Source organism: Pan paniscus, chromosome 19, assembly GCF_029289425.2.
Source record: "Pan paniscus chromosome 19, NHGRI_mPanPan1-v2.0_pri, whole genome shotgun sequence".
NCBI lineage: Eukaryota > Metazoa > Chordata > Mammalia > Primates > Hominidae > Pan > Pan paniscus.
The window spans coordinates 63,754,920-63,769,365 of record NC_073268.2 but is presented as its reverse complement, the minus strand read 5'-3'; the positions used below and the strand labels follow the sequence as shown (position 1 = coordinate 63,769,365).

At 48.3% G+C, this 14,446-nt stretch overlaps 1 protein-coding gene across 4 annotated transcripts in view; it reads right to left on the bottom strand.

Moving 5' to 3' along the window:
- GAS7 (growth arrest specific 7) overlaps positions 1–14,446 on the bottom strand; it is a 288,056-nt gene that overhangs the window by 68,679 nt on the left and 204,931 nt on the right. For all 4 annotated transcript variants that reach the window (XM_003818094.8, XM_008971336.5, XM_003818093.5 and 1 more), the window contains exon 3: positions 1,828–1,908. In XM_003818094.8, coding sequence (XP_003818142.1) covers positions 1,828–1,908 — 81 coding nt within the window. The remainder of the gene's footprint in view (positions 1–1,827; positions 1,909–14,446) is intronic.

The following is a 14,446-nucleotide window of genomic DNA, read 5'->3' as shown; positions in this document are numbered from 1 at the left end:
TCTGAGACGGCAGCACTCACTGTCTCTCTAGGAAATCCGTCACGGCTGCCCCATGTCCCTCCCACACAGGGGGTTCCTTTCTTATTTTTTTAAAAATCTAAGTAATAATATAAATATAAATAAAGTGCTTTTGAAAACCTAAAATAATTTTTGATAGAAAACACCCACCTTCCTATCACCTCTCCCACGCCTCAGCTGATTTTCTAGAGGTAATATTTTCCCATCTTTTCCAGTTTTGAGCTCCTCTGCTGGCAACTGTCATATGCCTAAGCAATATGCTTTGAATGTGCACTTTCATGTCTTCAGGTCTCAAAGCCAGACAATATCCAAAGACTCCCTGCTCTGAAAGGTGAGGATCTGGCCACTCGCTTTGCGTCCCACCTCCCTCTTCCGATCCAGTATTCCAGAGTCCTGTGATTACCTTTGGTCCTTCCTGTGGTTCCCTGTGCTGCTTCAGGTAAACTATTTAGACCAGGGATTACTTTTTCTTCTGAAAACTTTACACAGGCTCTCACCTCCCTTCCACAGAAGCTGAGGATGTCACGCTCAAGGCATTGAAAGATTAAATTCCCAGCCCCAACCACAACTTTGATTTTCATGCTTTGCTGCCAGATTGACTCCTGAAGTCGAAAACCAACAAGTGTGCTCCACACACCACAGGATGGTGGAGACACTGGTGAATTAGTTCAACACAGAAGCCAGGCTCTGGGGACTGAGGATATCACAAAAGAAACAGACAAAGTCCCCACCCTCAGGGAGCTTACAGTCTAGCATGGGAGAGTGAAGGTCAACTAGGAACAGGATGATGGGGACATTAAAATAGCATGCAGCTGAGATCTAAAGTGACTGCGTGAGGGCTTTAAATTGAGTGGTCAGGGAAGGCTTCTTGGAGGAGGTGACATTTTTAAAAAGCCACATGAAAGCAGATGTTGTTCTCCCTGCTGATGGGTCCCATAACCTGCCTTCCAGAATCTCAGACCTAGATGTCTCCCAAGAGGCCCCTGAACAAACCTCCTGCCTATTATAGGAATGTCCATTTCAGCCGGGCGCGGTGGCTCACACCTTTAATCCCAGCACTTTGAGAGGCCAAAACGGGTGGATCACTTGAGGCCAGAAGCTCAAGACCAGCCTGGCCAACATGGCGAAATCCCGTCTCTACTAAAAATACACAAATTAGCCGGGCATGGTGGTGCGCACCTGTAATTGCAGCTACTCGGGAGGCTGGGGAACAAGAATCCATTGAACCCAGGAGGGAGAGGTTGCAGTGAGCCGAGACTGCGCCACTGCACTCCAGCCTGGGTGACAGAATGAGACCCTGTCTCAAAATAAAAACAAACAAAAAAGAATGTCCATCTCAACTGCCTCTGCTTGATTACCTTTGCAGATGGGGAACTCACACCCTCAAAAGGTCTCCCTCACACTGCTTCAGGTGTTTTATTTGAAAGCTGCCTTGTAAACATCTACCTCCTTTTAGCTTCTACTCCGTGATGTCCACAAGAGCCACATAGGGTGGTTCTGTCCACACTTCAGGTCTTCCTGCCCCTGACAGACGGGAAAGAGCTCTGACACCTCACCTCCCCCAGCCATCTCCTCCCACTAAGCACCTGAGGAGGAGTGTGCAGGAGGTCACCAGAGCTGCTGCTGGCACTGCCAGGGAGACACCAACCTGCTTGGCAGCAGGCCTAAGGGACCCTCCCCCAGGCCCAACCCCTCCCTGGGTTTGCTACATCAGCCAGGTTTAAGACCCAGGACCCATCATCTCAGCCTCTCCACTGAATATGGCGTCAGGGCCCTCCCAGTTGCCCCAAAGCAGACAGCGGACATTACCTGTTGGAGGCAGAGAGCTCCTGTGAGAGCCAGGGCTGGCTGGAATCCCAGGAGAACTGCTGGGACGTTCCCAGGTGGTCTCTGGTGAAAGAAGAGCAAAGAAAATCACTTTGAGAATGTCACAGGGCAGAACCTGAGTTTCACAGAGCAGAAGGAGATGCTCAGAGCTGGAGAAAAAGAGAGACAGCCAATCGCCCTCCTCCCCAACCCTGGCCAGACAGGACCCTGCTTTCTGTTCCCATATCCATTCATCTCCCTTCCTGGCCCCTGCCCCCTTCCACCATCCCATGACCACAGAGCTTGCTTTTGCTGGGGGCCCTTCTTGATGAGGCTGGGGCCAGAAGGAGATGGACTTCCTGCTGAGATGTCAAGATCCTGTAAAACATCCTCTGCCCCAACCTGCCTCTTCATTCACCCCTACTTTGTCTCGGGGCTCTAGACTCTTCTCCTGGAACCCTGAAGTTGCCAACCAGGTATTTCTCCCCGAATGTCCACTGTTACCTGAAACTCCAAAGCACAGAGGTGCAGGAGCCTGTAAAGAGACAGGGGCCCTCTGCCACCTGGTGGTGACTTCCAAGTTTCTTCCTGATTTCGCAGTTCTAAGTCTCATTTGAGCTGTAACTGCTGAATTTGCCTGGTCACCTCTCCCTCTTCCAATGCCCTGCTACAGGCTCTAATCAGAAATAAAACTGGCCGGGCACAGTGGCTCACACCTGTAATCCCAGCACTTTGGGAGGCCTAGGTGGGCAGATCACTTGAGGTCAGGAGTTCGAGACTGGCCTGGCCAACATGGTGAAACCCTGTCTCTACTAAAAATACAAAAATTAGCCAGGCGTGGTGGCACGTGCCTGTGATCCCAGCTACTCAGGAGGCTAAAGCAGGAGAACCCTTGAACCTGGGAGGCAGAGGTTGCAGTGAGCCGAGATTGTGCCACTGCACTCCAGCCTGGGAGACAGAATGAGACTCTGCTTCAAAAAAAAAGAAAGAAAGAAAGAAAGGAAAGAAAGAAAGAAAGAAAGGAAAGAAAGAAAGACAAAGAAAGAAAGAAAGAAAGCAAGCAAGCAAGCAAAGAAAGAGAGAAAACTAATACTGCAAGCTATAGTATTGTCCCCCAAACACTACTTTACCCATTTCACTGCCATGAGCAGAGACTTCTTATGAAGTTATCTAGTGATAAAAATAATACTTTCTCACTACATACAATTTGATAATGCAGGAAAACACACAAAAATAAATATCACCCATCATCTCACCATTCAGAGGTCATCACCATCAACATTTTGGTATCCATATGTTGATTTGTTTTCTAAGCATATGTTCCTCTTTAAAATGAGACAAAATCAAACTATAGATTATTTTTATGTATCAATTTTTGTGAATATCTTTCCAAAATCTGTCCAGGCACAGTGGTTCATGCCTGTTATCTCAATACATTAGGGAGGCTGAGGTGGGTGAATTGCTTAAACTCAGGAGTTTGAGACCAGCCTGGGCAACATGGTGAAACCCCATCTCTACCAAAAATACAAAAATTAGCCAGGTGTGGTAGCACGTGCCTGTGGTCCCAGCTACTCGGGAGGCTGAGCTGGGAGGATTCCTGGAGCCTGGGAAGTCGAGGCTGCAGTGAGCCATGATGGAGCCACTACACTCCAGCCTGGGTGACAGAGCAAGACCCTGTCTCAAAAAATGAAAATAGGCCGGGCGCGGTGGCTCACATCTGTAATCCCAGCAATTTGAGAAGCCGAGGCAGGTGGATCACTTGAGGTCAGGGGTTCGAGACCACCCTGCCCAACATGGTGAAACCCAATCTCCACTAAAAATAACAAAAATTAGCTGGGCGTGATCGTGTGTGCCTGTAATCCCAGCTACTCAGGAGGCTGAAGCACGAGAACCGCTTGGACCCGGGAGGTGGAGGGTGCAGTGAGCTGAGACCATGCCACTGCACTCCAGCCCGGGTGACAGAGTGAGACTCCATCTCAAAAATAAATAAACAAATAAAATAAAAATAAATTTTAAAAATTTTCCAAAATCATTGAAGGGGGCAGTATAGCAAAGTAGTTAGGCTCTGTTTAGTGTGGTGATTCTAGAGCCAGACTGCCTGGGTTTGAATCCAGCTCTGCCTCTCACCACCACTATCCTTGGCCAAGCTACTTATTCTCTGTGACTCAGTTTCCTCCTATGTAAAATGAGTTCAGTAAGGTATCCACCCAAGGGAGATACTGTATTAATACCAAAGGCCCATATACATGCCTCTAGCGCTGTCATTTTTAAAGTTAGTCTGATATGAGGATATAACATTATTTAGTTAAAAATTCCATTACTGAAAATTCAGTTGTTTCAAACAATAAAAACAAAACTGGGTTCTTGACTCAACTTTGCTCTTAAACTACCGTGCAGCCCTAGGCAAATCGCACCACCCTTCTGGTCCTCTGATGCTTCATCCAAAATAAAGAGGTTCGGCTACTTGGTCTCGTAGGCCCCAATACTCCCGCTCTCCAGGTGTGATTGGTGGTCTTAAGGCCCATGGTTTGGGTTTCAGGAAGGGTGAACCTGGACTCCAGGGGCAGGCATAACAGGGGTAACATGGTCCCTTCATGTCTTAAGGGAGAGAAAACAGAATTGAGGGTGATCTGGAAAGCAGAGAGGGTGTGAACATAAACAAGACAGTAGTAGGGTCTTTTATGAGGAGTGACAAGGAGAGAGGCTGCCAGCAGGTTTAGGAGCTTCTCCAAGGGACCCACTGGCTGGCAAGAGCAGGAAGCCTTGGAGAACTTACTTCAAAGACCACTGCCCTGCTTAGGGCCCACGTCATAAGCCATTCATATGCTGAGTGACCTCTGGAATCATCTGAACTCTATATTCTGTTTTTCTCAACTATAAAATGGGGATGAAAATGGTACCTAAGTAGGCTGGGAAAGAGCATTAATTGGGTTCACCTGTACAAAGCACTTAGGATAACATTGGGCACATGGTATGTGTTTTCCCAGCACTAAATAAAACAGACAGACAAGCCCGGTGGAGCTTCGATGAGCAAAAGCAGCGAGGTGGGCATCCCCAGGAGCAGATGCACCATCCAGCCTCAGGCTCCTTCCTGGGCAGGCTTCTCTTCTCTCCTGCCCGTTGAATCAGCCCTGCCTGGAGGCCGCACTGTTGCCTTCACATCCACAGAGTCAAGACCAGGCTCCCCTCTCCACCCTCTCCTCCTGAGTCTCCTGGGTTCCCTGGCCCCTGGACAACCAGGGACAGGGCTCACTCACCATCACCAGGTCCACCCTATGTCCCATCCCTCATATCTAATTGGTTCCCAGGGCCTGGAGATGCCCCTCCATCACGTTCCTCTTGTCTTCTCCATGTCACTCCAGAGCGAGTCTCCCTGCCTTTTGAAATTCGTCCACGCACAGCTAGTGGACCACTCACCCTAGAGCCCAGCTTTCGCCGGAGGTCACTTCACAGCAAAAATCCCTGGCTAGCTCCTTTCCAACATGGCACACAGAATCAATTCCGAAGTCCACTGGCCTCCTGGCAAAGTGCTCCAGGATCCCAACCCTGACTGCATCCAGACTGACATCCCACTGGCTTCACTTCAGGCCCAGTTAACTTGCCTCGCCGATCTCTAAATACGCCTTTCCCATATTGTTCACTCATACCTGCCACCTCCTGCTCCCCATCCCTGGATATCACAACCTTGTTTACTCATCAAGTCTCAACTAAAATGTCTCTTCCACCATGCAGCCTATCAAGATTGCTCTTCTTCCCTGCAAAGAGTTCTTCCCCAGACTCTCTAGAGTGGGTGCTGTAGTGCACCACCCAAATCTCTCTAGCTGCAGAGGCTCATAGCTGAGTCCCTCTCAGGGAACTGCCCTTAGCCAAAGAGAGCTGCCGTGCCCAAGGCTATGCCTAGGGTAGGGGTGCAGGGTGCACATCTAATGACTGGGGTGAGAGAGGATCAACAGCCCACCAATCCCCTTGTCTCAAATCAAACAATTCTGAAGGCCCCTCCCAGCTCAGAGCTCCCCATGGCGCTGCCGAGGCCTCCTTGGTGGCCGCATTGCAATGCTGCTTCCTTCCTTCCCCAGGGGTTGCTCCCAGGAGCACACACCCTACTGAAACTCCTGCATGTAAATCTGCCTCAAGTCTTCTTGAGAACCTGACCTAAGTCCTGCAACACACACATTCCATCCAGCTTTTTTCTAGGAAATCAGCACTTTGTCCATCCCTCAGACAGCTCAGATCCTAACCTTGACACCTTATCTCCTTGAGGGTCGAAGCCACGGCCGGTTCGCCCTCTCAAATACGGCACCTGGCCTGAAGGATGCAAGGACAGATGGGCCAACAGAAAGACGGACATTGTGACAGCACAAGAGAGATTCCCACCTGATGTGCTCTCTAGGAATAAACAGCAGGGAAAAGGTCCCGGAAAACTTTCCCTTTGTGCTGCTGCCACCACCCCTTCAGTGGCTGACACCATTGACCTTATTTTAAAAGGAAGTCCCACCAGCTGATGTGCAGACACCACCTTTGATCTTCTGGTTGGGGCAGAGGGTCACAATTCATGCACTGACTACTCCTTCCATCCTTGCACCCATTCACCCATCGCTGTTTGCCTACTACCTGCGAGCCATCACCAACCACTGCGGACCCAAAATAACATCTGGACTATTGAGCAGAGAAGCTGCTGGTCCCCGTTCCTCTCCCCATCCCCGATCCTTGAGCCCTCCATGAAGGGAACTACCAGTACAGAGGCAATCAGAACAGCAGCCAGCAGCTCTGGGGGCTGCAGGAGGCTCTGAAACCCTAGGTGGACGTTGGCCTGCAGTCTGAATGCTGCTGTCCATGTGGGGACCTGATGGGAGGCCCCTTTCCCTGCCCTCACTGGCCTGGTCAACTCCCAGACCCCCCACAAGCTAGAGTCTCCGTAAGTACCATATCCCTCCACTCTAACCTCCAAATGGGCCCCATCAGGGACGATGCAGCTGCCTGAAGGATTCAGCCCAGTCCATCTCCTTGTCTTGGCGAGATCTGACCAACCCATAACACAAAGACACTGTGAGCCTGGGGCAGGGATGGAGTTGAGCCAGGCCAGGCCAGGCCAGGCAGACATCTGGAGAGAGCCACTAGGGCTCTGGCTGGGTGACCTCACCAGCAGCAGGACAAGTCACCCCAGAGGACCATACTACCCACAGGGAGGAAGCCGTGTCCAGGTCTTTTCCAATACAAGATTCCCTAATCTGCTTACAACACATCTGGCTCCTTGACCAAGTCACAGTAAGACTGAAGCGGCAGCTCCAGGCCTCAAGAGATGCTGGATTGAGGCCCTTCTGCATTCTCTGGACGTCCATCCCTGTGGTCTTAGGTCATCCCGGATGACTGCCCACACTCTACTATCAGAGCCATGGCCACACAGGCCCCAGAGGTTCTAGGAGGAACAGTGCGGTCAGAGTGGAAGAAGTGAGATGTGCCCCGGGGAGCCTCTTCCCACCCCACCTAATTCACACAAACACATATTTTCCTAGTGGTAACTAGAACTCCATTCAGACCTCTTCTGCTGAGACCCAGAGAGCCATATACTGGCCATGGATGAAACCAGTCTAAGGGAGGTACCATTTTAGCATTAACGCTAAGAGCCAAAGATGTTAATCTTCTCCTCAGCGAATGCCAGTGTCTACCCCACATAGAATAAAACTTATAAAGACAGCTGGGCACAGTGGCACATGCCTGTAGTCCCAGCTGCTTGGGAGGCTGATGCAATAGGATCCAGGAGTTCAAGTCCAGCCTGGACAACATAGCAAGACCCTATCTCTATAAATGAATAAATGAATGGATGAGTGAGTGAATGAATAATTTGTAAAGTGAGAGACTAGTTGAAAGCTTGAAGACTATGTAAATCTGAGTTTCAAAGCACAGATGCCCCTTCTTTAAAATAATAATAATAAATTTTAAAAACAGTGAGCTAGGCGGAAGTTATTAATTTTAAATAGTCACTTCCGGGCTTCATTTCCCCTTGTTAAGGCTGCATCCTGCCTGCATTAGCAATATTGGGCTCCAGTGGGAAAGCCACAAAGAGCCCCTGGACCTAAGCCACTGGTTATGGTGACTGGCCATGGGCCCACCTGCAAGCTTCTGGCCCCCAGTGGCCTCCTGCTGGGGCTCGTCCACTTTTCTTGGCTTGTGCCGGCTCTCTGCTGCCCCCTGTGGTTATCAGGTAAAATAACCACAGATACCAGAGCAGAAGGAAATGAACTTTGAGGTCTTGACTTTGATCTGAGATTCCTGCAGTCTTCTCCTCTTTGCCTCTCTTTATACTCTTTATACCTTCTGTGCTACTTGCTCTATCTCCTCCTCCCCCACCACCAAATTTTCTTTCTTCCTTGCCCTGGTTTGGTGGTCTCTCTACCCATGGCTTCTCTCCTTGCCCTGTAGTCCTCACAAGGAAGGTCTGCCTAGCTGTGGCCAGGTTTTTCTAGTCAGATGGCAGCCCTGCCACTCCGTTTCTCAGCCCTTGTCCCTTCCTACCCAGAAGCTGGCTTGCCCCCAGGCTATGCTGCCCTGTCCTCCAAGCGAGCCGAGCCCCGGTGCCTTGGTCCAGCCAGATGCAGAATTTGCAATCGGGCCACATTCTCCTGGAGGCCCCTGCTTATCTCCCTTGGCCAATACAACAGCAGCAGTTCACAGAGACCTGGTTCCCTCCTGTGCACCAGAGTTTCCTCCATCTCTGGCTTTTCAATGCCTTCCAGTACAGCCATTGCTACAAGACATTTGAAATTCCCTCTTAAAAGTAAATGGCTGAGGCAGGAGAATTGCTTGAAGCCAGGAGGCGGAGGTTGTGGTGAGCAGAGATCGCGTCATTGCACTCCAGCCTGGGTGACAGAGCAAGACTCCATCTCAAAAAAAAAAATTAAATGACATTTAAATCACAACCACAGTTTCTCTGCAGGAAAGAAACGACTACTCTCTGAAGAACCATTTACGCCCGGTCACGCCAAGCCCCTCCACATCGGGCATCCCCTTCAGGGGTCACAAAACACCTATGAGATAGGTGCTGTCATTTCCTTTTTTTTTTTTTTTTTTGTGACAGAGTCTCGCTCTGTTGCCCAGACTGGAGTACGGTGGCGCGATATCAGCTCACTGCAAGCTCCGCCTCCCAGGTTCACGCCATTCTCCTGCCTCAGCCTCCTGAAGAGCTGGGACTACAGGCGCCTGCCACCACGCCTGGCTAATTTTTTTGTATTTTTAGTAGAGACAGGGTTTCACCGTGTTAGCCAGGATGGTCTCGATCTCCTGACCTCGTGATCCGCCCGTCTCAGGCTCCCACAGTGCTGGGATTACGCGCCCAGCCCATTTCCACTTTTAATGGAAGGAACTGAGGCCTCAGTGAGAAGTGGCATCTCTGGAACTCAGTCTGACAACAAAGACCACCATTTTCTGGCCACACTCACCGTGTCTGAGCTCTAGGCTGGGACTCTGGGAGCTGCAGCAAAACAGTGTATTTTAATCTATAAACAACCCTTTATTTGAGAATCATCCTCAATATGAATATTATTATTATTCATTCAACACATATTTGAGGGCCTGTTCTGTGTCAGGCACTGTGCTGGACACGGGGTTATATTGCAGGAAATATAAGTGGTTAAACTCCTCCTCCTTCAGCTTAAATTCTAGTGGTCATTATGCCATTCCATCTTTAGTTAATTTTAGACACATGCACATGTGTATAAAATGTGTATGTGTATAAAATTTTCCGTAAGTGAAAACTTAAAAATTTTCTAATGGGATTGGGGGAGGGAGTTGTGCCAGGAGACAAAAAATAAGCAAAACATATCAGGTTAGCTGTTGGTACACACTAAGGAGAATAAAGCAGGGAAGGGGGATAGAAAGTGTTATGAGAATGAAGCTGTAATTTAAGAATGGCCAGGGAAGGCCTCACCAAAAAAGGAACACAGAATGAAGATCTGAGAGAAATGTATTATGTATCTATTGTTACATCGCAAATTACCCCCAATTTAACAGTTGGAAACATCAAACATTCATTATTTCATATAGTTTTAGCGCATCAGGAATCAGAGAGTGGCTTAGCTGGGCAATTCTGCCTCAGGTTCCCCCATGAGCTTGGGGTCAGGAAGTCAGTGGGTGCTGTCTCATTTGAAGGCTTGACTGGGGCTGGAGGAGCTACTTGTAAGAAAGCTCGCCCTGGCTGGGCGTGGTGGCTCATGCCTGTAATCCCAGCACTTTGGGAGGCAGAGGTGGGCAGATCATGAGGTCAGGAGATCAAGACCATCCTGGCTAACATGGTGAAACCCCATCTCTACTAAAAATACAAAAAATTAGCCAGGCGTGGTGGCAGGCACCTGTAGTCCCAGCTCCTGGGGAGGCTGAGGCAGGAGAATGGCGTGAACCCGGGAGGCAGAGCTTGCAGTGAGCCGAGATTGCACCGCTGCACTCCAGCCTGGGCGACAGAGCGAGACTCCATCTCAAAAAAAAAGAAAAGAAGAAAGCTCGCCCTACGGATGCTGGCAGGAGCCAAAGTTCCTTGCCACGGGCTCTGCACAATATGGCTGCTGACTTCGCCCAGAGTGAGCGAGCCAGGGGAAAGCAAGGCAAAGGGTACAATGTCTGTTACAACCTAGTCTCAAAAGTGACACTCCATCATGACTGCCACAATCTATTAGTCTCATGGACCACCCAGGAGGGAAGGTAGAAAGGGATGACACAGGAGTATATCAGGAGGTGGATGTGTTGGGGGCCATCTTGGAAGGCTCCTATCACAGAGGGAAGGAGCAAGCCACACACATATCTGAGGGAAGAGAATCCCAAATGAAGGGAACATAAAATAAAAACGTTCTGAGGCAGAAGCATGTCCTTCATCATAGAGAGCAGCAAGGAGGACAGTGTGGCTGAAGAGGAATTGTGGGGAAGGGAAAATAGAAGAAGATGAGGTCAGAGGTAACAGGGGCCAGATTGGATCATCCAGGGCAGTAGTTCTCAAAGTATGGTTCCTGGACCAGCAACATCAGCATTATCTGGAACCTGTTGGGTGCCCTCTGGGTGACTGTGGTATACTCTAAGGTCTGAGAATCCCTTATTAAGAGCTCTGGCGCTGGCATCTTACAGACAGATGTTCAAAAATCCCAGATCTATTCCTTTTAACAAGGACCATGTTATTTGGCCTCGGTTTCCCTGTTGTAAAGTACAGGATAGCAGTATAGGGGTCCCAGCTTCCTGGTGTTGAGGACAGGACTCAGTGAGGTACGTACAGCTCTTAGCACAGTTTCTGACACAGAGTAAGCACTCACAGACACTAAGAACAACAATAAGACAAAACAAAAAACTAAAACCACCTCCATTCCTTCCTTCCTCTTCTTTGCTTCCCAACTTCTACCCCAGAAGCTGGATCCCTGCCTTACCCCTCCTTTTGATGCCTACAAGGAGCACATCTCCCAAAAGAGGGGTGCTAGCGGTGAAGGGGGGCTAGAATGCCTTCTTTAGCATTGCTGCAGTGTCAGGCTATCCCTCAGTTAACCAGGGAAACGTCACTATGAGTGGTCCCCAACTTCCCACTCACAGCTGCTTACAAAATTCTTAGGGCAGACCTACAATCTCGGTGGGGAGCAGGGGCTCCTGTGCCCGTTTCACGGATGATACAGAAACTGTGTTACTGAAGGGATGAAGCAGAGGCCCCGTCAGTGTCCTGGCCCTTTGTTATTTGCCAGAACCAAGCTCTGGTCTGGCTCCAGCCTGCACAGAGGGCCTGTGAAAGAGCAGGGCCAGGAATCCAGGAATAGCCAAGGCATTCGAAGGGTCGCAGGGAGTAGGGGGTGCTGCCTGGAGCTGTCCAAGCCTGTCTCTCAATCCCCATTAGGATCCCTGATCTACTAGCCTCCTTACAGAGTGTAGACCCGTGCAAACACACTGGGAATCTGTGAGCATTTAAAAGACGATCACTGACCCAAACTTGGGTTGAAGGGCAAGGAAGTTGACTGCAATGTTGGAGAAATGTGTCTTGTCACCGAGACAACAGGTGCTGGTAACCCACTGCCAGCTCACGCATATGACTCCCATCTTATGGTTGAGAAACTCAGAAGACACCTTATCGAATCCAAAGCCTGGATGCTCCAGATCCAGAACCTAAGCACAGGTGTTTGGCAAAGCTCTGGTCTCATTTCCCAATCCAGTTACTCACCAGAACTACTGGGGCCACTTGTTAGAAATACTGATGCCCAGACCTCACACCTGGAGCTTCTGGTTGAGTAGGCTGGGAGGAACTCAAATCATCATTTTTATCAAGCGATCTCAGTGACTAACCACATGTCGGGAAAACTAGTATAGTCCATAGCAGGACGGTCACGGAACCCAGCCAAGGATCAGGAGGTACCTGGGCCCAGACAAAAGCCCCAGGGAGTGGGTTAGACTTAGGATCAGGCAAGGTACATGGTAGCAATGTAGAGTAATTTAAGGAACCCCCCAGATGTTACCCCAACCTTCTAAGAGCCGCGGCTTTGACATGGATCTTTGTTACCTACTTGAGTTCCCAGGGGTGCTATATGAAATTAGAAGAGATTGCCACAAACCCATGAGCATGACTGAGTCCTCAGAGTCTTTCTAGAATAGGTGAAGATGAGGAGAAAGGAGAAGGCACAAAAGCAGTGAGTGCTGCAGTGAGGGAAGCCCGGAGGGAAAAGGTTCCGGGGAGAAGGTTCCAATGTGTGGGCACAGGCAGCAGGAGTGGGGGAGGTGTCTCTAGCAGGGCCTGGCCTCCTTCCCAAAGTCTTTTTTTTTTTAATTGTAATTTTATTTATTTTTTTAAAATTTATTTATTTATTATTATTATACTTTAAGTTTTAGGGTACATGTGCACAATGTGCAGGTTAGTTACATATGTATACATGTGCCATGCTGGTGCACTGCACCCACTAACTCGTCATCTAGCATTAGGTATATCTCCCAATGCTATCCCTCCCCCCTCCCCCCACCCCACAACAGTCCCCAGAGTGTGATGTTCCCCTTCCTGTGCCCCTGTGTTCTCATTGTTCAATTCCCACCTATGAGTGAGAATATGCAGTGTTTGGTTTTTTGTTCTTGCGATAGTTTACTGAGAATGATGATTTCCAGTTTCATCCATGTCCCTACAAAGGACATGAAATCATCATTTTTTATGGCTGCATAGTATTCCATGGTGTATATGTGCCACATTTTCTTAATCCAGTCTATCATTGTTGGACATTTGGGTTGGTTCCAAGTCTTTGCTATTGTGAATAATGCCTTAATAAACATACGTGTGCATGTGTCTTTATAGCAGCATGATTTATACTCCTTTGGGTATATACCCAGTAATGGGATGGCTGGGTCAAATGGTATTTCTAGTTCTAGATCCCTGAGGAATCGCCACACTGACTTCCACAATGGTTGAACTAGTTTACAGTCCCACCAACAGTGTAAAAGTGTTCCTATTTCTCCACATCCTCTCCAGCACCTGTTGTTTCCTGACTTTTTAATGATTGCCATTCTAACTGGTGTGAGATGGTATCTCATTGTGGTTTTGATTTGCATTTCTCTGATGGCCAGTGATGGTGAACATTTTTTCATGTGTTTTTTGGCTGCATAAATGTCTTCTTTTGAGAAGTGTCTGTTCATGTCCTTCGCCCACTTTTTGATGGATGCAGAAAAGGCCTTTGACAAAATTCAACAACCCTTCATGCTAAAAACTCTCAATAAATTAGGTATTGATGGGATGTATTTCAAAATAATAAGAGCTATAATGACAAACCCACAGCCAATATCATACTGAACGGGCAAAAACTGGAAGCATTCCCTTTGAAAACTGGCACAAGACAGGGATGCCCTCTCTCACCACTCCTATTCAACATAGTATTGGAAGTTCTGGCCAGGGCAATTAGGCAGGAGAAGGAAATAAAGGGTATTCAACTAGGAAAAGAGGAAGTCAAATTGTCCCTGTTTGCAGATGACATGATTGTATATCTAGAAAACCCCATCGTCTCAGCCCAAAAGCTCCTTAAGCTGATAAGCAACTTCAGCAAAGTCTCAGGATACAAAATCAATGTACAAAAATCACAAGCATTCTTATACACCAATAACAGACAAACAGAGAGACAAATTATGAATGAACTCCCATTCATAATTGCTTCAAAGGGAATAAAATACCTAGGAATCCAACTTACAAGAGATGTGAAGGACCTCTTCAAGGAGAACTACAAACCACTGCTCAAGGAAATAAAAGAGGATACAAACAAATGGAAGAACATTCCATGCTCATGGGTAGGAAGAATCAATATCATGAAAATGGCCATACTGCCCAAGGTAATTTACAGATTCAATGCCATCCCCATCAGGCTACCAATGCTTTTCTTCACAGAATTGGAAAAAACTACTTTAAAGTTCATATGGAACCAAAAAAGAGCCCGCATCGCCAAGTCAATCCTAAGCCAAAAGAACAAAGCTGGAGGCATCACGCTACCTGACTTCAAACTATACTACAAGGCTACAGTAACCAAAACAGCATGGTACTGGTACCAAAACAGAGATATAGATCGATGGAACAGAACAGAGCCCTCAGAAATAACGCCGCATATCTACAACTATCTGATCTTTGACAAACCTGAGAAAAACA